The 25,973-nt window shown below is 37.4% G+C and overlaps 3 protein-coding genes across 7 annotated transcripts; 2 read left to right on the top strand and 1 right to left on the bottom strand.

Moving 5' to 3' along the window:
* Positions 1-5,038: 5,038 nt before the first annotated feature.
* LOC124390946 (muscle-specific beta 1 integrin binding protein) lies at positions 5,039-8,755 on the top strand. 3 transcript variants are annotated; one of them, XM_046857070.1, is made up of 8 exons: positions 5,039-5,190; positions 5,990-6,080; positions 6,437-6,485; positions 6,685-6,859; positions 7,202-7,273; positions 7,526-7,632; positions 7,717-7,802; positions 8,416-8,755. In XM_046857070.1, exons 1-7 carry the CDS (start codon positions 5,165-5,167, stop codon positions 7,800-7,802), a joined length of 606 nt encoding a protein of 201 aa, XP_046713026.1. In that variant the 5' UTR covers positions 5,039-5,164; the 3' UTR covers positions 8,416-8,755. The 3 variants fall into 3 exon arrangements, with proteins under 3 accessions (XP_046713026.1, XP_046713025.1, XP_046713027.1); XM_046857069.1 differs by having other exon boundaries at positions 8,413-8,755; XM_046857071.1 differs by lacking the exon at positions 6,437-6,485 and having other exon boundaries at positions 5,040-5,190; positions 8,413-8,755.
* Positions 8,756-10,798: 2,043 nt separating this feature from the next.
* Positions 10,799-18,558, top strand: mydgf (myeloid-derived growth factor). The gene is made up of 6 exons (XM_046857074.1): positions 10,799-11,038; positions 12,021-12,071; positions 14,083-14,144; positions 14,494-14,575; positions 16,392-16,464; positions 18,127-18,558. Exons 1-6 carry the CDS (start codon positions 10,853-10,855, stop codon positions 18,204-18,206), a joined length of 534 nt encoding a protein of 177 aa, XP_046713030.1. The 5' UTR covers positions 10,799-10,852; the 3' UTR covers positions 18,207-18,558.
* Positions 18,559-20,747: 2,189 nt separating this feature from the next.
* On the bottom strand, positions 20,748-24,629 carry LOC124390945. 3 transcript variants are annotated; one of them, XR_006926882.1, is made up of 3 exons: positions 22,934-24,629; positions 21,878-22,357; positions 20,750-21,466 (listed from the first exon to the last, which is right to left on the bottom strand). XR_006926882.1 is itself a non-coding variant. In XM_046857067.1 (2 exons), the coding sequence occupies exons 1-2, from the start codon at positions 23,756-23,758 to the stop codon at positions 21,956-21,958; spliced, it is 1,227 nt and encodes a 408-aa protein (XP_046713023.1). In that variant the 5' UTR covers positions 23,759-24,629; the 3' UTR covers positions 20,748-21,955. The 3 variants fall into 3 exon arrangements, 1 of the variants encoding a protein (XP_046713023.1); XR_006926883.1 differs by having other exon boundaries at positions 20,751-21,356; XM_046857067.1 differs by having other exon boundaries at positions 20,748-22,357.
* Between the last annotated feature and the right edge of the window lie 1,344 nt (positions 24,630-25,973).

Raw genomic sequence — 25,973 nt, 5'->3', positions numbered from 1 at the left:
ATCCAAGTGCTACACTTTCTACAAATTTATTTTTTGTCAGGAGTATAATTGATCTTGATTAAGCATATAAAACCTTCATGAGATTGGACTCAAGTTCTCCTAAGAGTTCTTAAGAGGAACTGTGGAAACATTATTAATCATTATTAAAACGGTTTAGATTAAAACCCTTTAGATTGCAGTTATATTCTGTAACCTGATCTGGATTGTTTTTTTGTTTTTTGGGGATTTATTGTGTCTTCAAATGAAGGATCACAATTTTAAAAACGTGAAACATTAACATTAAGCTTAAATGACCTGCATAATAATTCAATAATTTTTCATCTCTGTTGTTTGTATTCCATTTACATTGTGCATATTGATTAACGGTGTCCATTACTCCCAAAATGCGCATTAATTTCATTGATAAATACTCCTTTAGCATTAATTGTAAAATACTCAAACTTGTCAAATGTGTTCTTCACTAGTTGGATATTTCTTTCTGACTTTGAGTTCATCAAAGAGCAGTTCAGTAGGATTTAAGTGCAGTGACTGGGCAGGCCATTCCATGATCTATAACACTCCAGCTGATTGTTTGCTCTCCAAATAACACAGAGCATTGACTTACACTTTGGCTCATTGTCTTCTTGTATGGTGAAGTTGGTTCCAATAAGCTGCCGTCCATATTGAATTGCATAGCGTTGAAGTATGAAATGGTGGCCATGTTGGTTCAGGATTTTTTTCACCTGGAATAGATCTCCAACCTTCCCTGCTCCAAACAACCCCAAACCATTAAGCTTCCAGCTCCATGTTTGACTGTGGGGGTGAAAATCTTCTATCATCTCTCCTGGTTTCTGTCTTACATAAGAACTTCTATTAGAGCCAAAAATGTCAAACTAATCTGTCCACAGAATTTTCTTACAGTCATTTACTGTAAAGCATCTTCTATGATCTTTTAAATCATTCACCATTTTATCTCACTGTGTTATTTCAATTACAATTAAAGATATTTATTTTCAATATTTTTGAAGAATATTTCCCACAGACAATACTTACAGACAAAACAAAATTTGCATTTATTCACATATAAAATATATGATCTTTCTTAGTAATAGAAGTGGAAGTTTTTTATTGTTTTGAAGAGTTGTAGAAAAAGTATCATTAGTAGATATACTTTAATAACACAAGCTCAGGCAGTGCATTTGTAAAGAGGAAAAAGGTGGTCATGAGGAACATTCACTACTACATACCTGTGACTACATAAACACTTGATCGCATGCTTTGACGCTAGCTACTTCAGCACGTACCTAAATCACATCACATGTCCCGGCATAAATAGACTTTTCATTCTCCCTGCCTTTCACCTACATACACAGAAGACATGTACACCCAAATAAACACAACTATCTAGGGGCTGAAATGTAATGATAGAAACACTACCCTTGTTTTCAGTCAGGAACGGCTTGACTGATATCCCTTGTCCTTCAGAATTTTTCAAAACGTATTTTTCATTGTTGGAACGTAAAAAAATGCATGTATTTAATTATTCCATCACAGGCAATAATCTCTCATTTGATTCTATGCTGAAAATAGCTTCATGTTGCTCTTGAATGAGTAACAGAATTGAATTTCAACACAAAGAAACAAGCAAACACAGAAAATGTGGTTAAATATCATCTCTGCTAATGGCATGAAGACCTTCTAAGGAAAATTCAGCAAAATTGAGATGATTTGCATAATTTCCTCTTGAACATTTGACATGTTCAGGGGTCAATGTTTTTTTAGATGACAACACTGACCGAATCTTGTGGAAATGTCTAATAGAAGACTCATGAAAATGATGTTTCAAGAACGAAATTGATTCACACATTTATGCAGAAAAGACTATAATATCTGAAAATGTGTTCAGAGTAATATTTTGAAGTGAGTTGTAAATGTTGTAGATAGAAATACAGTAGATATTTAGATATTTGATATGAGGATAAGGGTGATGAGATACATTTTGAACAATATATTGATATGCGATGTTTGGAGGCCTACATGAGTATATAAACACCCTTATCTGAATGCCTTCACACCCTTCATATGAGCTAAAACTCATTGGAAGTGTTTCACAGTTGAGTTACACAGTTAAGCGCACTTGAGTTCAAAATTCAGTACTGCCAACCTGCTACTGTAGGTATCTCAATAAGGGCCTCGTCCCTCAGTTGCATGTATATATTGCAGCCTCTGGGTATATAAGGTGTATAAAAATTGCATATATATATATATATATATATATATATATATATATATATATATATATATATATATATATATATATAGATATATAGATATATAGATATATAAATATTGCAAGTGTATAAGGTGTATAACTTGTATGTACATATTGGCAGTATATGAGGTGTATAAGGTGTAAATGCAGTGTATGTGCATATTAGATGTGAATAAAGTGTATAAGAATATTACAGGTGTATATATTGCAGGTGTATAGGGTATATACAGTGTGTGAACATTGCTGGTATATAAAGTGTATAAGGGGCATATACATATTAAAGCTGTATGTACATATTAAAGCTGTATGTACATATTATAGGTGTATAAAGTGTATAAAAATATAACAGGTTTATGTACATATTGCAGGTGTATAAGTTGTATACTGTGTATAAACATACTGCAGTTCTATAAGGTGTATAATTTGTATGTACATATTGCAGGTATATAAGGTGTATAAAAATATTGCTGGTCTATAATGTGTATAAGGGGTATGTACATATTAAAGCTGTATGTACATATAGGAGGTGAATAATCTTCAATTATGTTGAATAATATAGTACATATTGAAGGTGTATAAGGTGTATGTACATATTAGAGGTGTATGTACATATTGGAGGTGTATAAGGTGTATGTGCATATTGGAGGGGTATAAGGTTTATGTACATATTAGAGGTGTATAAGGTGTATGTACATATTGAAGGTGTATGTACATATTGAAGGTGTATAAGGATTGAAGGTGTATAAGGTGTATGTGCATATTGGAGGGGTATAAGGTGTATGTACATATTAGAGGTGTATAAGTTGTATGTACATATTGGAGGTGTATAAGGTGTATGTACATATTGAAGGTGTATGTACATATTAGAGGTGTATAAGGTTTATGTACATATTAGAGGTGTATAAGTTGTATGTACATATTGGAGGTGTATAAGGTGTATGTACATATTGAAGGTGTATAAGATGTATAAGGTGTATGTACATATTAAAGGTGTATAAGGTTTATGTACATATTAGAGGTGTATAAGGTGTATGTACATATTGGAGGTGTATAAGGTGTATGTACATATTGAAGGTGTATAAGATGTATAAGGTGTATGTACATATTAGAGGTGTATAAGGTGTATGTACATATTAGAGGTGTATAAGGTATATGTACATATTAAAGGTGTATAAGGTGTATGTACATATTGGAGGTGTATAAGGTGTATGTACATATTGGAGGTGTATAAGGTGTATGTACATATTGAAGGTGTATAAGATGTATAAGGTGTATGTACATATTAGAGGTGTATAAGGTGTATGTACATATTAGAGGTGTATAAGGTATATGTACATATTGAAGGTGTATAAGGTGTATGTACATATTGGAGGTGTATAAGGTGTATGTACATATTGGAGGTGTATAAGGTGTATGTACATATTGAAGGTGTATGTACATATTGAAGGTGTATAAGATGTATAAGGTGTATGTACATATTAGAGGTGTATAAGGTGTATGTACATATTGAAGGTGTATAAGGTGTATGTACATATTGGAGGTGTATAAGGTGTATGTACATATTGGAGGTGTATAAGGTGTATGTACATATTGAAGGTGTATGTACATATTGAAGGTGTATAAGGTGTATGTACATATTGGAGGTGTATAAGGTGTATGTACATATTGAAGGTGTATGTACATATTGAAGGTGTATAAGGTGTATGTACATATTGGAGGTGTATAAGGTGTATGTACATATTGAAGGTGTATGTACATATTGGAGGTGTATAAGGTTTATGTACATATTGAAGGTGTATGTACATATTGGAGGTGTATAAGGTGTATGTACATATTGGAGGTGTATAAGGTTTATGTACATATTGAAGGTGTATGTACATATCGGTGGTGTATAAGTTGTATCTACATATTGGAGGTGTATAAGATGTATAAGGTGTATGTACATATTGGAGGTGTATAAGATGTATGTGCATATTGGAGGTGTATAAGATGTATAAGGTGTATGTACATATTGGAGGTGTATAAGGTGTATGTACATATTGAAGGTGTATGAGATGTATAAGGTGTATGTACATATTGGAGGTGTATAAGGTGTATGTACATATTGAAGGTGTATAAGATGTATAAGGTGTATGTACATATTGAAGGTGTATAAGATGTATAAGGTGTATGTACATATTGGAGGTGTATAAGGTGTATGTACATATTGGAGGTGTATAAGATGTATAAGGTGTATGTACATATTGAAGGTGTATGAGATGTATAAGGTGTATGTACATATTGGAGGTGTATAAGGTGTATGTACATATTGAAGGTGTATAAGATGTATAAGGTGTATGTACATATTGGAGGTGTATACCTTGTATGAAATTATTACAGATTTATGTAGATATTGCAAGTGTATTGGATGTATAAAAAATATTGCAGCTGTATAAGGTGTATATACATATTGCAGGTGTATAAAGTGTGTTCAGTTATGTAAATATTGCATTACTGGCTCCGAATGCCTAAAAGAATATCTGCTGGACTTATGAAACCCAACCATTTTGAACAACTCGTTTCCTACAGCATTCTTTCTGTCTTGTTCTATTTCTCTATAACTGTGTGTACCATGTTTAACCCCGTTCACCTGTGATAACACTTGCTAATCTCAACAGACCTCTTGGATCGTGGTCCTCAGATGGTTGGTCTGTGGATGGTTTCCTACCCCCAAACCACGCCCCTCTCGCATCTTATTAGTCAATTCTATAGGGGCGTGTCTTTAAGTGACGCACATAAAGGATGCTCTTCTCGCCATATGGTATAGAAGTACTGCAGACTGCCTTGGGCAGAGGATCTTGGTTTCCTTCAGTTTATTTTAAACATATTAGGAATCGTCTTTTATATTTCTTGAAGAAGACAGCCCGGATAAAGATGAAATTCATTATAGGAATCGGAGGGTGAGTGTCGTGAAATGTTTCATAGCTTAAAATTCATTTTAAAGTTTATTTTTATTCACAGGATAAAACTGTCATAGAGTTTTATCCTGTAGAACTTTGAATAGACATGCCCAAAAATGTTTCGAGAGAATGTAATGGATGTTGTAAAAATGTATATTGTTATATATTTTAAAAACAAAGTTTAACGGCGTTTGCAAGTGTGAGGTGCTGAGTGGCGCGCGCACGAAGGTGGAGGAAGTGATTTTAAGCGGGAGATTTAAAAAGCACAGCGCGCGCAAGGACACAGCGCGAGCTCAACCGACCAAATAAACCGTTAAGAAAAACGGAATAAACGGATTTTCGCGTTCAATTGGAAGAAATTGTTTAGGTTATTTATATAAATTTAATTTTTATACAAATTTTTGCTAATGTTCATTAGAGTGAGTGAAGTGTGGAGGATGTTTTGTTTATGGCTTGTCAGCCATATTTTAGTTGTGTGCAGCTGTTCGTTGGTTTGCTATTCAAAATAATTCGATAGAAATCATTTCTGCACCAAAAACATCTTGGAATTATGTTAATATTGCAAGTTGGGATAATTTATGGAGTATATAATTATAAATATTATAGGGATTTGGTTGTATAGGATAAGCTTTTTGGATTCTTCCCGCCAAGTTACTTTATTTTGAAAGGTACCATGCTAGCACGGGTGTGTTAGCTAGTATTACTTACAATTACATCACCAGATTGAATTAATTATTACTTTAATCAATTGCTTTTCCAATGAAAACATTTCTCTCTCTCTCTCTCTCTCTCTCTCTAGTGTGACAAATGGTGGAAAAACCACACTGACTAATAGGTTAGTCAAAGCCTTACCTAACTGTTGTGTGGTACATCAAGATGACTTTTTCAAGGTGAGTAAACTTTAATTTTTTTTTTTCTCTTTCTTCAATTTAGTTAAGATGAATTAAAACCTAAAGCAAAGCAGTATTGTTTATGAATGACAAAGCCAAACATTTGCTGTCTCTCTAAGTGGTTTTCCTCCTTTAATAGAAAGAGAGAAATTTAATTAAATCATTTGCTCATAGTTGTACATTTCAACCCAACATTAGGATATATTAGTTGTGGTTAGTGACTATATCCAATAACTTGAATGGAAAGTTGGTCATGTGAATGTACCTAGGACAGAACATATGTGCTAACAATGTGATCAGATCTAGTAGATCACTTTGAGGCATCTGCAGTGTTTTATTGGTCACTGTTATTTCAGCCACCGGATCAGATAGAGGTTGGAGAGGACGGCTTTAAACAGTGGGATGGTAAGAGAGATTTGGCCGTAGGCGACCAATAACTCCTTTCACTGTAGACACTGTCCTTAACAGTCATCTGCAAATGTATTTACCACCCCCTCTCCCCAATCCATTTCCCCTGCATTTGTGTGCAGTGTTTCAAGAAAATTCAAACATTTTGCCTTTTATTGCTCTCGTTTAATCAAATCTTTGTTTCTTTTCTGTATAGTGATCACCGCACTGGATATGGAAGCCATGGTGAACACAATTAAAGGTTGGGTGGAAAACCCGGTGAAGTTTGCACGCTCTCACGGCATCTCCGTGAGCCCGGGGACGGAAATTGGGTCTCCAGAGGACGAAAACCACATCCTCATCGTGGAGGGGTTTCTCCTTTATAATTACAAGTGAGTGTTGTATAACTGTACTCGGTGTACATGGGTAGGGAAATTTTAGTTAATGAGATTATCTTCTTGGAACAGTATCTGTCCATGAGTCATGTGGTGTAATGAACTTGGCTGGGGAGGGTCATAGAGTGCATAATGAGTAGCGTCTTGGGCAGGTCACGTGACACATCTCTGCAAACCTACTGATAAGGTAATATCGGGGTGTCTCGGGAGTTTTATGAACCGCCTGTGCTTCTGAACTGCGTGTACCTTTTTTTTCCACGTGATATCTGACATTTAGTTTTCTACAACTGTGTAATACTGATAAATATTAAGGAGTTGTGTCCTGGTTTCTTTGAACAGACCCCTGATGGAGGTGTTTGACAAGCGTTACTACATCACTGTCTCTTATGAAGAATGCAAGAAAAGAAGAGGGTAAGTTTATACTTTTAAGTATATTAGTATAGAAGTGCTCTGGACTTTCAGTATTAATGATAAAAGATGAAAATAAATTAAAACTGACAACACTGGATTAAATGTGCAAATCAGAACCAAATGAGAACCATGGTCTTAAACCTTTCCTCAAATTGGATCCATGCTTGTATTATAATTAGTCGTGTAACTCTAAAACTTGAACTCGTGAACTAATTCCAAGTGTTCATCTAAACACTACTTTCTCATCCATAGTTCAAGACAGTACATTGTCCCTGACCCTCCAGGCCTGTTTGATGGTCACGTGTGGCCCATGTACCTGAAACACAGAGCAGAGATGGTGGAAAGCCTTTTGCCAATTGGTTTGTGTACTTTCCCTTTACAATATTTTAAAAAATATTCCAAATATTCTATATTCTAACTCAAGTTTTCCCATTATGCATTAGAACACCTGGATGGCTCGAAATCTAAAGACGAAATCTACCAGCAGGTGTACGAAGACCTTCACAATACACTTTTGAATCATTTATAGGTAAGAAAGAAGAGATTTCAGTGTCGTCAAAGAATCATTAAAGTGAATACAATGAAATGACCTAAACAATCTAAAACATCACTGCTGTAAATATTAAACATATCTATGTGGCTATCTTTAAATCTTATTACTCCTAATCCTGAAGGTCTTTAATTCCCTGATAACTCGTTAAAAATAAAAATTTGTTTATTTGTGGTTACATCATTCATTTTATCACTAATTATATCAACTTGAAAAATTTACCCCCTCAGAAGTCTTTTCTTTACCAAATCTTAAAACTAATAGGGTAACTCAATGTGACTTGTTTAAGTAAGAAACCATTAAGGACAAAGGAAAGAAAAGTGAATAATGTGACTTCTTCTATTTGTCAGTTTACCTTGAAAAGCTTTTTTTTTTTTTTTTTTTTTTAAACTTGGGACTGGTAGTAAGGAATATAGTCTGTTTTGCATTACATTGAGCAGTTGTGTTTGACTCATTTACTCTGTACCTCTGAAAAAAACAATAGGCCATGACACCTAACCCCACTCGAATGCTTTAGGCTGCTTTTGTTATTGTGATTGGGCTTTTCAGAGTCCTTTGGCTAACATTTGACCTTTTTCTTTTCTTTCAGCAGCAGCATCCTGGCCAGGAGTGCCAATGTATACAATTGTAAATAGCCCCATACACCTCCAACCATCCCCAACACCATGAAGAAGTCATCTTTTTCCACTTTTTATTTTTCATGGACCCTCCTCCCTTTTGTTTTAAAACAAATGGAATTGTAAATATAATGGAGTGTTAACTTATCTCTCTTTATTTGTGAGTTTTTGTGTTTTTAGTTTATTTTTTTTATTTGGGTAAATCTTAATGTTTTTTTTTTTTTTGTCTTAATGGTTTCCTTTTGAGGATTCTGTGCCTTTCATACATACCACTCTAATGAATTTCCAAATAAATGTCCTGCTGTTACCTGCTCATCAGTAGTTGGTTGTGTAATATATATATATATATATATATATATGTATAAAACCTGCATATGGGTGCTTATAATTTTCACCCAATACATTATTATAGTTATGACCATGTTGTAGTATAGAAAACACCCCTATGTGGTGCCCAATGATAAATAAAAAGATTCTCATTTGTGTTGATGGACTGCAGATGTCCCTTAAGATGTCCCCCCTTTTCTAGCTTTTATTAATGTTCTGTGTTTTTTCAGGGAAAAGACGCATTTAATCCTTACATAGGGCTTGTATTTATTGTTGGATTCATGTCTAGACATGAATCTCCATCACTGCAGTTAAATATATGAAATATTTACAAATATAAGTGTTGTGGCATGTATGTGCATGTGCAACAATTTATGTTGCAGCCTGATGCTACAATTATTAATAGAATTATCAATGCAGTCAATTTTATATTTATTATTACTCTACACTTAGAACCACATAATGACAAAGTAAAAACAAAATGTAAGAAATGTCTATATTTTACTAAATAAATGTAAAAAAAAAAATAAGCATGTTTGGCAGCAGCTACAGCCTTGGGTATTTTTGGTATGCTGCATCAAGCAGATAGATAGATAGATGGCTAGATAGAAAGAAATACATTATATGACAACTCTTTTTTGATCTGATAATTTATGGTCAATTTATTTAGCCTGCAATTCCAACATTGTCCACCATTGGTTAGGAAAAGGTAATTCCAATAAACATTTTCTCTGCAGCAGAGGTAGTTCTTGGTCTTCCTTTCCTTGGATGGTCCTCATAAAAGCGTTTTTCATCATAAACACAGTTGGTTAAATCCATCATTATCAATCTATAATGCAGCTGCGAAAGTGACAAAGTGAATATATGAAATACATGATCACCTGTCTTTGCTGGGTAGCTTGATATTTATAAAAAATAAACAAATGGACACCTGAGCACAAGAGTGGTGTGTATATATTAAACATCCCATTCTACAATTAGTCCCCATTTGTTGTTATATTAAGCTCAACTTTTCTAAAAGATCTTCCACTCCAACCCATGGAAAGCATATCTTCATGTAGCTGGATTTGTGCACATTCTATGCAACCACATCCAATGACATTCTATACAGTTGTTTAGCTTTTAAATTTGTGCTTATAGTTTAGAGAAGAACCACATACAGCTGGAAAGTCAGTTGTCCCAATAGTTTTGCTCAGTATAGTGTGCAAACTAGAATCTCCAACAAGATGTGTTATGTGTCGTGTGGTGAGTAGCCACTGAGCGGCGTAATTACATATATACCGAAAACTATGATTATTTATTTATTCGTTGTAATTTTGCCCTGGGGGCGCATTTTCTCTTACTTGGCGCCCTCTAGTGGCAATTCTACATTATTACCTGGTGCCCGATACATAGGTATTTATACAAGCTGGTGATTTTAATGAGAAATAGATGAATGGAATAATTTATGGATTTTTTTTACATAGATTTAAACATCAGTTGTTAATATAGTTAATAGACAACCATCTAATATCAGTGGACATTTTTTGAAGTAGATCTCATTTATTAGTTACTCCGACAGTGACAACTCTACACACGACCCCCAACTAAAATACAGAGCTCACAGTGACCTTTAATACACTGTTCATGAAAAAGAAATTGAATCAAACTAGTCTCTAGTACTTCTAAATAGTGAGAAATTAACTACAATTTACTACAACATAGAACTGTCTACAATATGAATATGTTATCTTGCGGTTTCTCCTCTGACCAGTAGATGGTGCTAGAAAAAGTATTTTACCTCATGTTACTGAAACAAAAAACCTTTTTAACGATAAACCCATCTTGTGCAAACATATATACGTATAAATTTTAATTTAAATATAAATGTTAATATAAATTATAATATAAATAATTATAATTAAATATGAATAATAAAATAATTAATATTCATTATAATGCATATTATTTAGATTTTAGGAAAAACTAAACACTTTCCGTCTATAGAGACCTCGTGACACCGGTAGCCAATCGGAGCACAGGAGGCGGGGCTTACATGAATACAGGTAGGCAAAAAAAAACAACACGGTTCACGTTTATAATAGTATGAGAGCTTTGTCTGGCTACATTCTGGGTACAGATATGGGTTTCAGTTCTATTTCTTCAGCTTTTTCTTTTTGGGCAGTTATATTTTCTGTGCTGGTGGCTGCTAACACATCTAGTGAAAACGCAAAAACGGTGGAGTTTAACGTTAAACCCGGAGGTGTGGTGCATTCATTTTCGGAGAAAATTGTAAGTAAGCTGTAGTGAGTTTTATAATTACTGTATTTTACATAAATATTAATTTTCCTGTTGCACACAAAATCCCTGAAACTGCGATAAAACAGAGCACTTTATATTACTCATATAGCAACCAAACCAAATCAGTGCACTTGGTATAACGTTGCATTTAATAGTTTTTTTTTGCGTTAAAATATTCTTAATTTGGTAGTTTTTCAACATTTTAACACAATAATAAACCTTATATCCTCAAAAAAAAGTACATTCTGAAATACTATACGGATGGCGTGTCATGTCTTTGAAAAGCATGTCACGTGGTCCGCGCCTTGCCACAAGTCAGCTTCTGATTGGTCGGGAGGCGGGACTTCGAGACTCGCCCACCAATTCAACACTATGCGGAAGTAAATTTTCCATTTTTGTAGTTCGTGTTTTTTTAAAGATACCGCGATTGATTGATTTGTTACAGATGTTATGTCTTATTATGCATCGTATAGTCGCTACGCTATGTCTTTAAAAACGTTTGAAATCGAATTATGCGTCTTAGGGTCATTTTTTTGTGACTGATTTGAACGATGGTGTCGCCTACAAACTACATTTCCCATGTTCCCCCGCTGCTCGTCAGCCTCGCGAGCTTTGCGCGAATGCATATAATGGATTATAACATTTGTCAATGTTATTAATTGATATTATGTCAAAGAAGTAGATGATGTCTACAGAAAATTTTTACAGCGATAATGCAGGGATTAAAAGAATAACAAGAATAGACCTTTTGTTGAAGTTGTAAGAAGTCTAAATACCCGTATGAGAGGGTTTAATCTGATTGGTCCAAAACGCCCCGGAAGTCTTCCAAGAGCTTTTATGGGAATTAAATTAATTATTGTTTATTTAAAAACATAATTAAAAACATTTATGCTTTCTTTATTTCCGTGCTGTCACTTGAATACAAAATGTTGTCCAATATTTGAAAAAAAATCTGTTTTTGTTTATTTTACAGAAAGAGTATGAATGCACCTTCACCTATGCGTCTCAAGGAGGAACCAATGAGGTGAGACAGATGTGGTGGTATGCAAACATCTGCTGAGATACCTCACCCAATGAGAGCAGAAAACATTTTTCGATGAGATGTTAGGACATGTCACAAGTTAAGAGTATCTAATCTACCAATCTGCACGTTGGAGGAAACCTAAAATCCCAAAAGAAACCCAGACAGATACAGCGAGAAAATACGATACTCCTTACAGACTGAATTGTGACTCAACCTTAGGGCTGTGAATCGGAAACACGACGTGATGATAATTTTTTGTAGACATTTTGACCATATCTACCTGATATAATGAACCCGTGCTGCGATTTGTACCTGTGACAGGGTGAGACTGACATCATGCTGCAGTCTGGTGGAGCGAATTGGCACGATCGCTGTTGTAGTAAATGTGTCAGGACAAAAAAGTGATTATGTGGTTGGTAGATGGCAGACTTGCCTTGCTCAGAGATTATTTATTCAGGTTTGACACAAACGGCCTTCTGTATTCCCCTTTAAAACCAGTGTAGCGTAAAGTAGAACTGATGAAGTCTGCATGGCCAGCAGGGCTGCTCAACTGAAAGTCTTTAATCAGATGGTGTGACTGTTACTGTCACGTTATGTTCCCCTTTATAACTCCTAGAGACTCCAAACAGATGAGACCAAATTATTTATGTATTCATTTGAACTTGAATTTTCCATCTGTCTATTTATATACATCTTTACGCAAAGCAATATTCAGTTTATTTGCCAGACTACGGTTCTTCCATGGTATTTCTTTTTGTACGTTCAGTTCTCTCTGCTGAAACGCTTTGCTGGTTCGACATCCGGTGAAGGACATCTGCATGTTTTTGCACTTTTCTTACCGAGTCCCTGACTCATGAACCAGCAGCGTAGAGGGAATTTCAGGGGGCAGGAAAAGAAAAATACGATCTGCGTGTTTTTTTTTTTTTGTTGACGTGTTGTCTGTATTTGAAATAGAAAACAAACAAACAAAAATCCGAGCCATAAACGTTCTCACCACATGGCTTCGAATTTCATGCTGCTCTATTCCCAGGGAATTTCCTACAAACATATCAGCATTTCAGAAAAATCAAAACAATGTGGTGTAGAGAATAAATTATACTTATCATATATTGACAAAAGTATTGGGACACCTGACTTTTCAGTCAGTGCTTCTTCTCCAAACTGTTACCACATAGCTGAAGGTTTACAAGTCTACAGGACGTTTTTGGATGCGGGAGCATTACATTTTCAATCTACTTGAGCTGTGAGACCCGAACCTGTTCCAGCATGAGAATACCCAAGGGTGTGTGATGTTGACCCAAAAAATCTCGATCCTATTTTATCGATAGCTATAATTAGATAATATTTTGCTGAGTGTGTTTATTGTGCAAGTACTTTAAGGTCTACCTGGACAGCTGACTCATCATATTCTGTGTGGTGGTTTGTTCACAAAGAATGATGTGTAAATCATCTTAGGAGTCAAATTCTTACTGACTCTCCATGTAATCAGTTAATTAGAATATAAGCTATTTGCTAATACCACGCAAATTATTTCATAATCAAACCTACGACGCTTCATCACGTAATGTATCCGCACGCTCGTTAGGCGTGTTTTTGCCGATATACTCAATAAGGTCAAATCGCCTGTTCCATGAAGATATCCTTTACATGGGTTGGAGTGGAAGATCTCCTGCTATAGAGCTGTGACCCTCAACCCTATTGAGCAGGATGAATTGGAAAACACTGACTGCACCTCCCCCAGGCCTCCTCACCTACATCTGTACCTGACTTTACTAACACGTTTGTGGCTGAACGAACCTCCACAAATCTCTTCAAAATCTGGTGGAACATCTTCCCAGAAGAGTGGAGCTTATTGTAACAGCAAATTCGGAATGGAATGTTCAAAAAGGAGCACATACAGATCTTATTGTGGGGTGTCCACATACCTTTGTCCATACTGATATACTGAATTATTACCTCAGGGATTAAAAAGTGTGTGATATTAAAGATTCTGTGTGTGTTTGTTTTGCAGCAATGGCAGATGAGTGTGGGTTTGAGTGACGACGACAGGCTCTTCTCTTGCTCAGTATGGAGGTAAGACTAACGAATCTCATTCTGCTTGAAGGTCCGGTGTACTTGGTCCGAGTTGTTTACAGTAACGGTTTATTTTGAAAATGCCCCCACATATATTAATGAACATTATGCAAAAAAATGGCTATTTGTATGTATTCCAACAGAGGATGATTAGCATCAGGTGTCTGGCTCCATTAATTACCTCAGGTTTCTGATTCTGTCTGTGATATGATGTGATGTAGACACAGGCTTGTTAACATCTTGAGTTTTTTGTTTTTGGTTTCCATACCTTGTCATGCATCCTGTGAATGTGAGATGAAGGAAATATGATTGATTTTTCTCCCGCTTTGTGTGTTTTTTTTAATCAAAGGCCCCAGGGGAAATCCTACCTGTTTTTCACGCAGTTCAAAGCCGAGATTAAAGGAGCGAAGATTGAATACGCCAGTGCATACGTGAGTATGATATTTTTTTGCCACCAAAATCTCAAGACGAAGGCGTGTAACAAAATCAGACTCGTAACAATTATCCACTTTGGTAAAGATTTACAGAAGTTTCCGTAAATGTTATTTTCTTCGCATTAAATGTGCGGATGCTGATAAATGCCGATCAGCCATGAATGAGCAATCATTTGGGCGGTGCACTAAGAGGCTGTGTGCTTGTTAATATCAATTATCCAGTTGTTATAAATATACAATTAAAAGAAAAGACTGCACACTGTAATAATTTCAGACTTTATTGTAGATTTTTTGATCGAGGGGGGCAGAGGGGCAATGGCTGTAGCCACCGGGTCACCCCCCCGCCAAACATGCTCATGGTGCAGCTTTCTTTTGGTGTCATAAATTGAATTCCATAAAAGGCAAAGCCTTCAGAGGACCTAAAACAACTAAACGCTGAGCTCATCCTCAACACATTGTGCACCAAGTCTCCGCTATTGTAGCTTTTTTTTTTGTTCCAAATAAACAGCTGGTCCCATTTGGATTGATTACTTTCAAATCATGAATATTTCTGTAAAGCTGCTTAGAGACAATGTCTGTCACAGCGATATAAAGATAAAATGGAATTGAATTAATATAAAACGCCCGAAGTTCTGACACTAAATCTTGACAAAGACTTGACTTGACTTGACTAAATCACTCAATTATTCTTAAAGCAAACACAAATTCAACGTTCTGTATATAAAATTAGAGTAGAATCTTCTAATTAGTATCTGACAGCTGAAACCATTGAGCTTGATTGAAGCTTTAGGTTGAGTAACCTTTCAATCTGACCAGACTTGTGCTTTTTTTTTCTTCAGCTTATCCTCCATTTACATTTAAGGCATTTGGCAGATGCCCTTATCCAGAGCCACTTACGACTAAACAGCCCAGCAGTGGCAGCTTATATTTACATTTAATGCATAAAGCCATTTTTAATCACTTAAGGACCCATGATATAGGCTTTAAATGCACAGAAAGCAGAAAGGAGAACACACTTAAAAGAGAACAAGCTATGGCACTGTTCGCGAGCTAGCATGAGCATCCTGAAGCCCTCGCGAGTTTCATCACGATAGTTGGTGTCGAGATCCGAGCATGCGTCGAGCGGCACATTTTCCAGTTGTCATAACGGTTCCGTAGCCGACAAGTACAGAGGGATTACTGTATATCCCAATTCCTACTCTACCAACTCAACATGCAATATATTATCAGCTTTGACTCCATTTCCATTTGACTCTTACAATCAAGCTGCAAATCAAGTTCTTCTGGACGTCACTTCCAGGACGACCCTCATCGTCCATGTTAGTTAAGTGTTCTAGGTCACTTCAAGAGTTTTATTATGCTTTAACATTAATTCTTTTTTTTCTTTTTTTTTTTAAAATACCTGCTGTAACCTATTTGCTTCGCCATAAAGCGAAATTTCAATCTCACACATGTCCTGGCCAAGAGACTATATAATAGAGGAAAATTTGAGCATGGCTTTGTCATCCCTTTATTTGTCTCCTAGTCCTGTCATCAGATCAAACAGCTGCAGTCTTGTCTTTGGTGCTGGTTCAGAATAAACTCTCCTCAAAAAAAAAAAAAAAAAATCATTCTGATAAGAAATCAAATAACAGCTTTTTTTCCAATGCCCCAAGCTTCCCTGCTAAAAAAAAAAAAAAAGTCTGGATCAAAAAGAATAATAGAATAATAATAAGTCTACATTCGAACTATAACACTTCCTATCTTCTCCTCTCTCTCTCTCTCTCTCTCTCTCTCTCTCTCTCTCTATCTCTATCTATCTGTCCTCTTTTAGTCCCAGGCAGCTGTCGGAGGTTTAAAGGATGTGGCTCTGAAAGCAGAAGAGTATGTCATTGGTGACTCCACAGGTGAGCTGACTTGACTGGTGATTACTGTACATCCTGATCATGCCGACCGACACGAGGTCCTGAGTCAACAAGGGTGGAATCTTGTTTATGTAATAATTATATAATCGGTTAATTGCAAACCTGTACTGCGTTTAAGCGAAACCGAATACTGCGACCTCAGACTAGGAAACTCCCTGTCAGATTGTAATTACTACATGGGAAATTGGTTTAGAAAATTGTACTCAATCCTGATTTCAGCATATGACTTCATGTCAGCGTGTGAATGTCCAGGAGAACACAGCGAGGGGTGAGAAGAAGATTCATATGGAAGCATGTTTCCGGCATAAAAAAAAAAAAAAAGTTTGCCTAAATCCCACTTTTCTTTTTTTCTCTCAATTTCCGATTATTTTTTTTAAGCCAATCAGGCAGTGTAGTGCCAGAAAGCTTTACACATTAAAAAATCAAACGAGCTACAATCAGTAGAATCACATGGTATCAAACTAAGCCTACAATCCCTTGGACAGAACTCTGTCTAACAATCAAATCTGGAGGAGACGGAACAAGATCATACACCGACAGCTTTAAACTTCAGGCCGACAACAACCGAATGCACCGGAAATGTCAGATGTTTACGAGAAATCAAATCAGAATTACGAGAAATAAAGTCAGAATTGCAAAGAAAAAGTCAGAACTTTTTTTATGTGTTGGAAATGTGCCTCCATAGGATTTGAGCAAAAAACAACAACAACAAAAAAAACGACAACGTTTCCAATGTTTGGGTTCAGTTTGAGTTTTCACAAATATTCTCGTATGCAATTTCAGCAATAAAATGTATATTTTAAGAGAACCGTCTTATTTTCTCTTGTATATTTAGTATTGCTCTTTTAATAAAGAAAAAGTAATTCTTATCCGATTTCTTAAATTACTCGCTTGAATAATCGTTAGAATACACGATTACTCTAATAATCGATGGCTACAGCCCTTAAAATCCCATGTAAAGCATATCTGGATGGAGTTTGCTTTGTGCACAGAGGCATTGTCATCCTGGAACAGGTTTGAATCTCCAAGTTCAATTGAAGGCACAGTTTTCTACTACTGCATTCAGAGACACTGTATACAAGGTAGGGAAAGACCTACATATGCCTGGCAAAGTCTCAAAACAAAATCTCAAAACATTTGTCCCTCTGGTGTATATAATTGCCAGGGACATCAAGTAATTAACAGAAAGTGACCTGTATTGATGTTATTTGGTGGTCGTGTTTGATTTATGGTCCCTTGTTGACTGTCACTCGGCAAAATCTGGATGCTGAAACTGCTCTGCGACGTGGCTTTCATTATTTCTCTCTTCTGACAGTATGATTATATCTCTGATGGAGGCATTTTGATCCTCAGAGCTGTCGTTTGCGACGTATGTAATTGCAGAGAGATTCACATCTCCGTTTATTCATTCAAGCGCACACATTTTAATACAAAGTGTAATTACACAAGTGAAACTGAAATCAATCCAGTCATACAGATGTGATGAGCAAGTCTTTCTCAAGCACCTGACAAAAAGACTCGCTGGTAGTCCTGGGATTTGAGCTCATAAACATCTGATAACCTGTACTGAACCTTAAGAGTATCTGAAATAGCAGTGCCTGCTGAGTCGTGTTTTTTTATTTTATTTTTTTCTGTTTCCTTCAGTGACTCACAAAGATGGAAAATTCCGGGCTGAACTCTCCAAACTGACCATCATCGGTAGGACACGTCATGACGAACTCTGATTGGGTGAACTCTGAGATGCTTATCCTAAAAAAAAAAATGCAAGGGGAATAAATAGATGGATGTGGCTCCAGTCCCAGAGGCTTTGTTACTGAACTTTGTTCTCTGACATCATTGCGCAACGGAGATTTCGCCAGAAGAAGAGATGTTTTTTTTTTTTTTTCTTCCTCCCGTTGTTGGATTCTTCCACTTTTCAAAAACAAGCTTTAGCATCATCCACCTGTGCCTGAAAGGGATAAAAAGAATCAAGAGGATCTACTTTTCTACCACACTTTGACACATTATTTAGATTTTCGATTATCATGATCCGGGGTGTAACAGTGGAAACAGGTTTTAATAAATAAGTTAATTGTGGATTGTAACGTCCATCAGAAGTTTGTGGTCAAAGTGTTCATGTTGCTACTCTACCAGATTACAAATCCCATTTTTGATGGAAGATCTGTCAGATTTTGGCAAATAAATTCAAGCATACTTGAACATTTGAAAAGTTTTTCAGCAAAAACAAAAAGCTGATTTTTTAAATCTCGCCCAGGCTTTTCTCCTGCAAAGGTCACGTTACGCCAAGACTCTGTATAATAAAGGTGGTGGTAAAACTTAAGCCTAATGACATCATTTTAATGCGGTTCTAGAGTTAACTAGACTCAAAACATATACTCCAAGCAGACACTGAGCATCATACAAACAACACTATAATATATAGAGCCCTTTGCTGTTATGGTGGTTCAGGCAAAGTGAAGGAAAGGTGCGTCCTTACGATCTGCCGCTTGAGAGGTACTACTGCAAAGGAAGGGGTGTTAAGGGCAAGGTTAATGTTATAGCCCTGATTAAACTAGAGATTGTGATTGAGATCCATGAAATGGAGCAACAATGTGGAATAGTATTTAAAGATTAAAAAATGGTAATTGCCACCATAATTCTTTTAGACATAAAATTTGATGGTACTTGAAATAAATAAATGAAGCACCGCTATACACTGATCTACACTAAATTTATGACCATCTGCCTAATATTATATCAGTTCCCCCTTTAGCTGCCAAAACAGACCCATCAACAGCATTAATTGTCGCCGGTTCCCCACTGTTCCTTCCTTGAACCACTTTGACAACTGCAGAGGAACATCCCACAAGACATGCAGTTTTGTAGCTGACCCAGTCGTCTAGACATCACAATTTGTGGAACGTGCTCAAATTATGCTTTTAACACATCAACGTTTAGGTGTGATGTAAGGTACATTTAGAACAAATGAAAATGTGCGATTAAGTTGCGATTAATCATGAGTTAACTCATGCGATTAATCGCAATTAAATATTTAAATTGATTGACCGCCCTAATTTATATATGTATATGTCCACCCACACACCCATATATACATATATATGTATACATATAAGGTCTTGTTAACATCAAGACCAGAAATAAATCACCAAGAACAGTTTTGCGATCAAGTGTCCATCAGTGATAACAGCAACAATGAGTGAATGGACATTTGGTGAGGTTACATTTTGAGTGGTTCCTCTCAAAGTTTCATCCTCATATCTTTTCAGGAAGTGTTTCCTTGCTCTTAAAGGGTAAAACTTTTAAAGACATCTTGAAGACCATAAGATTTATATTTGCAATCTATGCATTTCTGCTTTGGGACAATGTCCATTGGTAAAGGTGCTTTACAAATAAAATGCAATTGAATTGAATTTAAAATAAGAAAGAGACTGTCGGGCAAACGTCTGGTTATATAGAACATAAAAAAAATGAAGTTGTGATAAATAATCTTTGTGACGATTAAAAGAGGAACACATTGGAGCTTGCTGTTATTGGAAAATAATCCACTTTAGAGTGGCAGCGCACCAGAATGTCCCGAATTGTTTCTTGTACCACGTTCCCATGCTGTAAATTTTTACACAGAATTAACTATAATTTGATGCAAAACTAATTGTAATAACTATCAGCTATTATAGTTGTTTCATTCTAAATTATGGTACTACTCAACCATCCCTTTAAATGTCCTCATGCCTGCTGATGATGGACTGCTCATTCATATTGCAAGCAGTGCTCACATACAGTTCTGTTATTTTGTTTGTGGTTTCATTTATCTGTTCCGGGGTATGAGGTTTTTCTACTCATGTCAGCAAAAAGTTTGTGCATATAACTGTGTTCTGTACAATAGCACATCCATTATTCCTCTTCCCCTGTGGGTTTTTGTGAGCCAAACCGCTGCCATCTTGGTGTTCCTCCAGGTGTTCACATTAATCAATTAATCTTTAGAAGCAGCGTTTCAGCCTGAAATATCCAGCTGGGCTCTGAGTGCTTGACTGAAGTGGACTGATTTCAGATGACTGAGTGACTTGTAATGAAGCTGTTTAATAGTTCAGAGTACTCTTGTACTTTGTAAGTGCATAGCAATGAATGTATTTATTCTGCACCATGGGATTGTAGCAATAACTTCATATGTGTGTTTGATTTTTTCTATTGAAAAGGGAAAAAGATTTAACAATTAATGGATGGAGATATATATATATATATATATATATATATATATATATATGCTTCTAGCATTGTAAAATAAACAGTGCTTAATGCATAGTCTGAGGGGAAGAACAAAAACTAAGTAAATATAGCAACTGAATATGGTATATTGTGCAATATTGGTTTATTTTAGTCTGTAATGGCCACACCTCGACTGGAAATGTCAGCCAGAGAGGCTTTATTTCCTATGAGAGGGTAGATGAATAATCATGACAACATTATTAGTTAAATGTACTGCTTATAAAGGGAGGCATAGCGATACAGCAGGTAGAGTTGCTACCTCACAGGTCTAGAATTAGCAGTTCAGAAGCTTGAGCTCCTGTCTTTTAGTTCCAAGTCTTTAATGTGATTCAGAAAAAAGAGTATTCTCAGAGTGATCCGTTCATTTTCTACACGAGGTTACGTACAGGAAACAGAGTTGAGTAGTTTACTCTTGTAGTTTATTCTTTATCACGTGACTCCCATAGACACTTTTTTCCCAAAAACGATTTTACATTTTATTTCTGATTTAAAGGAACAAACAACCGAGAAAGATTCAATCCGATCTTCCCATCACTGATGTCTGTTCAGATTTCTCCACTACAGTTCATGTATGCTTCATCCTGGTTCTTCAGGTTTCCCCCTTCCACCTCCTGAAATATGCCATTAGGCAGATTGTTTATGCTACCATTTGGATTAGCATGTAAATGTGAGTGCAGAAGGTGCTCTGTAATTGACCGCCATTCCAATCCTGGGTGTATTCCTGTTTCACAACCAGACAGGTTTTGGATCCACAAGAATACAAGATGAAATGGTTTCTAGAGATACTTTTAAAATACAAAGACCACTTTAATGATTGTCATTTTCAATACTAGAAAATCTTCGACTAAGAGAAATACAAATCTTTCACAGGTCACAGATTACTACTATCTCAACAAAATAAGCAGTGATTCTGCAGGTACATTCATCCCAAAATGTCATTGTCGACTGGCACTAATCTACAGGTGACATCTGACTGTTATTGTCAAAAATGGGCCTAAATCAGCACAGCTGAACAGACACATACGTAGACACAACATGGTGCATACTTAACAAGCACTGAAAGTGAATCTTGTTTGAATAGTGAGGTGCTGAATCAGTCGACTGCATGCGGCGACACTTCAACCATACTTACTTAACGCTGCCGGTCTCCTTGGATACAGGCTTCTTCAAACTGTAATCTTTCCCAAGCTGCCCTCAAGCAGGTGCCCCATTACACAGTAGTGGACAGCAGTCTTCGTCTGCCAGCATAAGGGGGAGTTTTTCCTTTATTTGCCCCCCAAATAATGGAGTATGGAGGAGGCTTCCGGCTTCTAGACTGTGCACCCGCTTCTGATTTAGGCCCCTTAATCATTTGGGACACTGCCGTTCCATGATTGAATTTCCGCCCTGAATTGTTTCTAGATGAAAGTGCAGTTTGGTATGCTGGTGGATCAACATTCAAATGGCTTTCACTCCGTTTCTGGTCTTTACAACATGCTCCAAGCCGCCTGGATTTCTTCACGTCCTCTGGGGCACAAATGCTTTCAATAGGGCTGCAATATCCAGAAGCTTCTCCACTGTCCTCCTCTCCCAGGTCAATTCTGGAGGTCAGTTGGTCAATCTGCTGGACCACCTTAGTGTCAGAGGAAGACATTTGGCATCATCATATGGCAACTTTGCTTAAACTATCTTAATTGTTTTAGATCCCTAAACACATGACCAGTTTTGAGCCAAACAATCAGTGCCACATGGATAACATGCAAGGACACCAATGGGATGCTTTTGTGTAAATGAGATTAGGCCGTAGCAGCAGGAAACTAAAAATAGGCAGTCGCCCTGCCTTCCAGCTGCCCCACTCTATTCGCTACAGCTGACAATGGATGATAAAAAAAGGTGCAGCACAGCATCCTTTACAAGCACTGCATTCACCTCAGAAATGGAGCAGATAGTTACTTTTTTATGTTACTCCCTGTGTTTTCCCTCAGATATTTCACACTGGAAAGGTTTTTTTTTATTGTGTAATTTAAAACCCGGAGTTTAGTACTAACATTTATGGATTTTACAATGCAGCTTTGTGATTCACAACTCGCATTTCGTGAATAGACTCAATTGTACAACAGCTCTGCTTTAATCATTATCAAAGACATCTGTGAGCCCATCTGTAAATATTTGTATTTATTAGGTTGTTTTTACAAAGGAGAGATTTTACCTCCTTCATTTCCAAATGTACTTCCTTCAAGCCACGGAGTACCTCCTCGAGATTCACAACTACTTTACGAATCTGCTCCTGGAGAACCCTTTGAGCTTTCTTCGATTTGAAGATGAAAACGTCTTCATTCAGGGGCTGCCCCTTGTTGCCTGACGGTTTTGACGAATCCTCTTTAGGACATGTCTTGTGGTTGATGGTGACTTTTTGGGGAACTTCTGTAGTAAAGAAAACTTCATGCATGGACCTGTAGCCGTCACTTCCTTCTGTTGTGTGCCCCATTGAGTTGGGGGTAATCTGTCTTGTGCTGTTTAGACTACAGTCTACTGGATGGCTACTGCAGCTGGTTTTAGGTGTTTGACGTTTTTCAAAGGTGTGCTCATTGGCCTTGGGTTGCCCAGGCGCCTGCAGATCTCTGACAGAGCCGGATTGTTGTGCTACCACGCAAACAGTCACTCCACAGTTTCTTTGACCTATGAACTGCGTCGGCAAATCCAGAGCACATTTCCTCAAAGGGAGGGGTGTCTGGGTTTGGTGGAGGTTTTCCACAAAGCTGCATTCTCTCGAGCGGTCCCTCACAGAGGCGCTGTTGTGTTGTAATCCCTGCCCCTGACACTTACGCCACCTCATACTACTAGGCTCACTTTGACAGCTCTTGCTAGTCCTGAACAGCTTTGAATGCCACTTCAGAGTGGTCAGAGATAACCTTGAATGGAGACGGTATCCATTATGGAGGGTCGGCTTAGATCCATGAGAACCCATCTTGTTGTAGTCCTCGGGTTCAGAACTAAACAACGATCCCTTCCCACTCTTTGCAGAGTGTCCCATCTTGTTCTACTTCTGTACAAGCCAGAAGTGACGTGGAAGTGTATGTCGCCCAAGCTCTCCGGTATCAGCGAGCATAACAGAGACAGGAGAGAGGCTTCATATTGAGACTCCGGAACAGATTTGTCCTTCACCGCTCTTGGCTGGATGGGGTTGTCATGCAAGTTCTCTCCCTCCTGACGACTAAAACTTTTTCGTCAGCATGTTCCTTGGCTCCCCCACCCTCTCCCTCTGGTTCCAGTCAGTGCCTGTTTCTGATATTATCCCCACGTTGTTCTCTGCTGCTGGACCGTTGACAGCCTCCCTCCCTCCTCCTGAACAAGCACACACTGCCTTCGCTCGTATTCCATTGCTCCTGCATTTGGCTGAGAGCCTCCGTATTCCGCTGCTTCCTCTTCACTGTTCCTGCCTTCCAGGTTCAGTGGCTGTTGCATGCTTTCTGTCTCTCCATAGCTTGCTCTCTCTCTCTCTCTCTCTCTCCCCTCCCGATCCCTCTCTCTCTTTCTCACTTCCCCTCACGCATTGCACTCACTCCCTTTCTGGCGCTTTCTTCCTCCCACTGCTTCTCATGGCTGTTCCCTTTTCTCTTTCTCCCTCACTTACTCACTGGTAGGAACTAGTCGACTTCAATCAGTGTTGTTTTTCCCCCCGAAATCCACCATCGGCACGGAGTCTCGGTGCCTCACAGCTCTTATCTCTGATCCGATCGTCTCTGTCCCTCGCTTCATATGCCACAATTAAAGCTAGGATTTGAGAAGGGATAGCCTCTGGGAGGGAGCCTCTCTCATCCTTGCTCTCTCTCTCTCAAAAGGATAAAACACACACAGCTACTCCATGAGGAATAAAAGAAAGTACTAAAATAAGTAATGAATCTACGTCCTGCCAGATTAGATCTTTCTCTTCCTACACATTTTAACACATTTCCGGTAAAACCTTAAGAAATATTACATACTATTGCCATAAGAGCAGACATTAAATGTTTTTTTATTTTCAATTAAAATCCATTTCTTATATTCTTAATCTCTGAGCCGGGTATTCATTTAAGCCTCTTGACATTTCAGTCACGGTCTAGTGCTAATTGCACCCAAGTAAAAACCAGAGGAGAAAAAGTCAAGTACAAATCTTGATTACTTTATATCATTCAGTAAAAGCAAAGCGTCGATGTGGAACACGTACGGTGAGTTCCACGAGAATTTCACGTTTATTCGCCGATCCGGTGTAACATTATAAAATTATGGCTGGTGAAGTGATCATGGTACCTATTAGTGGGTGGGATATCAAGTGAACATTTTGTTCTTAATGTTTATGTGTTAGACGCAGGAAAAAATGTAAGGATTTGAACGAGTTATGACGTCTAGACGACTGGGTCAGAGAGCGTCTCCAATACTGCAGCTCTTGTGGGCTGTTCCTGGTCTGCAGTGGTCAGTATCTATCAAAAGAAGGAACAGTGGTGAACTGGCAACAGGGTTGTTGGCGGCTGAGGATCATTGATGCACGTGGAGAGCGAAGTCTGGTCCGTGCAGTCCGATCCAACAGACGAGTTCCTGTAGCTCAAACCGCTGAAGAAGTTCATGCTATTAATACTTGACAGGTCAGGGCTGTTTTGCCAATACATGGTCATAATGTTATGCCTGATCGGTTTATAACAGTTTGAAGCAGGTTGTTTGAAAAAGAAAAAGCTCCAAAAATATCTCTCTTCTACATGATCGTTTCTGAAGCTCTCAAAAAGCACACGTTCTTCGGTCGTGTTAACCGTCACAGTGGTGGGGTCAGAAGGCCCATCTTGGGACTGGAGTAATGAAGCTCTGCATTCTGTAAACAGTCAGCCTTCAAACTCGTCACCCACTTGCTGCGTGCGAGAGCCAGAAATAGCTGGAAAGGCTTTACACTGTACTTGATCACAAATTCGGTTTGTACAAGCGTGTGCTCTTTACATGCAATGGAAATCTTTCTGACAGCCTGCCACACACAGTTTCCTCTCAACAGCTATGTTCCCAGAGATGTATAATTAACCAGGATTTGGAAACAGTTATTATTTAATTGGATAATCAAGCGTGAGTTGTATTTATTGCTCCTTTTTATATTAGTTTAACTAACACTTTATTAGTAGTTGTCGCTCTGGTACGGTTTTCTTTTTTAGCACCGTTATTTCTGAATGTCTGGTATTGGTGTGTGTTCATCTGTGTGCATGAGATGAAAAAAAAAAAAAAAAAAAAAA

Source organism: Silurus meridionalis, chromosome 9 (assembly GCF_014805685.1).
Source record: "Silurus meridionalis isolate SWU-2019-XX chromosome 9, ASM1480568v1, whole genome shotgun sequence".
NCBI classification, from domain to species: domain Eukaryota; kingdom Metazoa; phylum Chordata; class Actinopteri; order Siluriformes; family Siluridae; genus Silurus; species Silurus meridionalis.
This window is presented reverse-complemented; position numbering and strand designations above follow the sequence as displayed.

Excerpts from the sequence above, each read along its gene's own strand:
- LOC124390946 (XM_046857070.1), top strand. The coding sequence starts at position 5,165 with ATGAAATTCATTATAGGAATCGGAGG. Across the intron at positions 6,486-6,684 it reads CGGCTTTAAACAGTGGGATG|TGATCACCGCACTGGATATG; the intron begins GTAAGAGAGATT and ends TTTTCTGTATAG. Across the intron at positions 6,860-7,201 it reads TTTCTCCTTTATAATTACAA|ACCCCTGATGGAGGTGTTTG; the intron begins GTGAGTGTTGTA and ends TTCTTTGAACAG.
- LOC124390945 (XM_046857067.1), bottom strand. The coding sequence starts at position 23,758 with ATGGGACACTCTGCAAAGAGTGGGAAGGGATCGTTGTTTAGTTCTGAA. Across the intron at positions 22,358-22,933 it reads TACATTTGGAAATGAAGGAG|GTGGTCCAGCAGATTGACCA; the intron begins GTAAAATCTCTC and ends TCTGACACTAAG.
- mydgf (XM_046857074.1), top strand. The coding sequence starts at position 10,853 with ATGAGAGCTTTGTCTGGCTACATTCTGGGTACAGATATGGGTTTCAGT. Across the intron at positions 12,072-14,082 it reads CTCAAGGAGGAACCAATGAG|CAATGGCAGATGAGTGTGGG; the intron begins GTGAGACAGATG and ends TTTGTTTTGCAG. Across the intron at positions 14,145-14,493 it reads TTCTCTTGCTCAGTATGGAG|GCCCCAGGGGAAATCCTACC; the intron begins GTAAGACTAACG and ends TTTTAATCAAAG.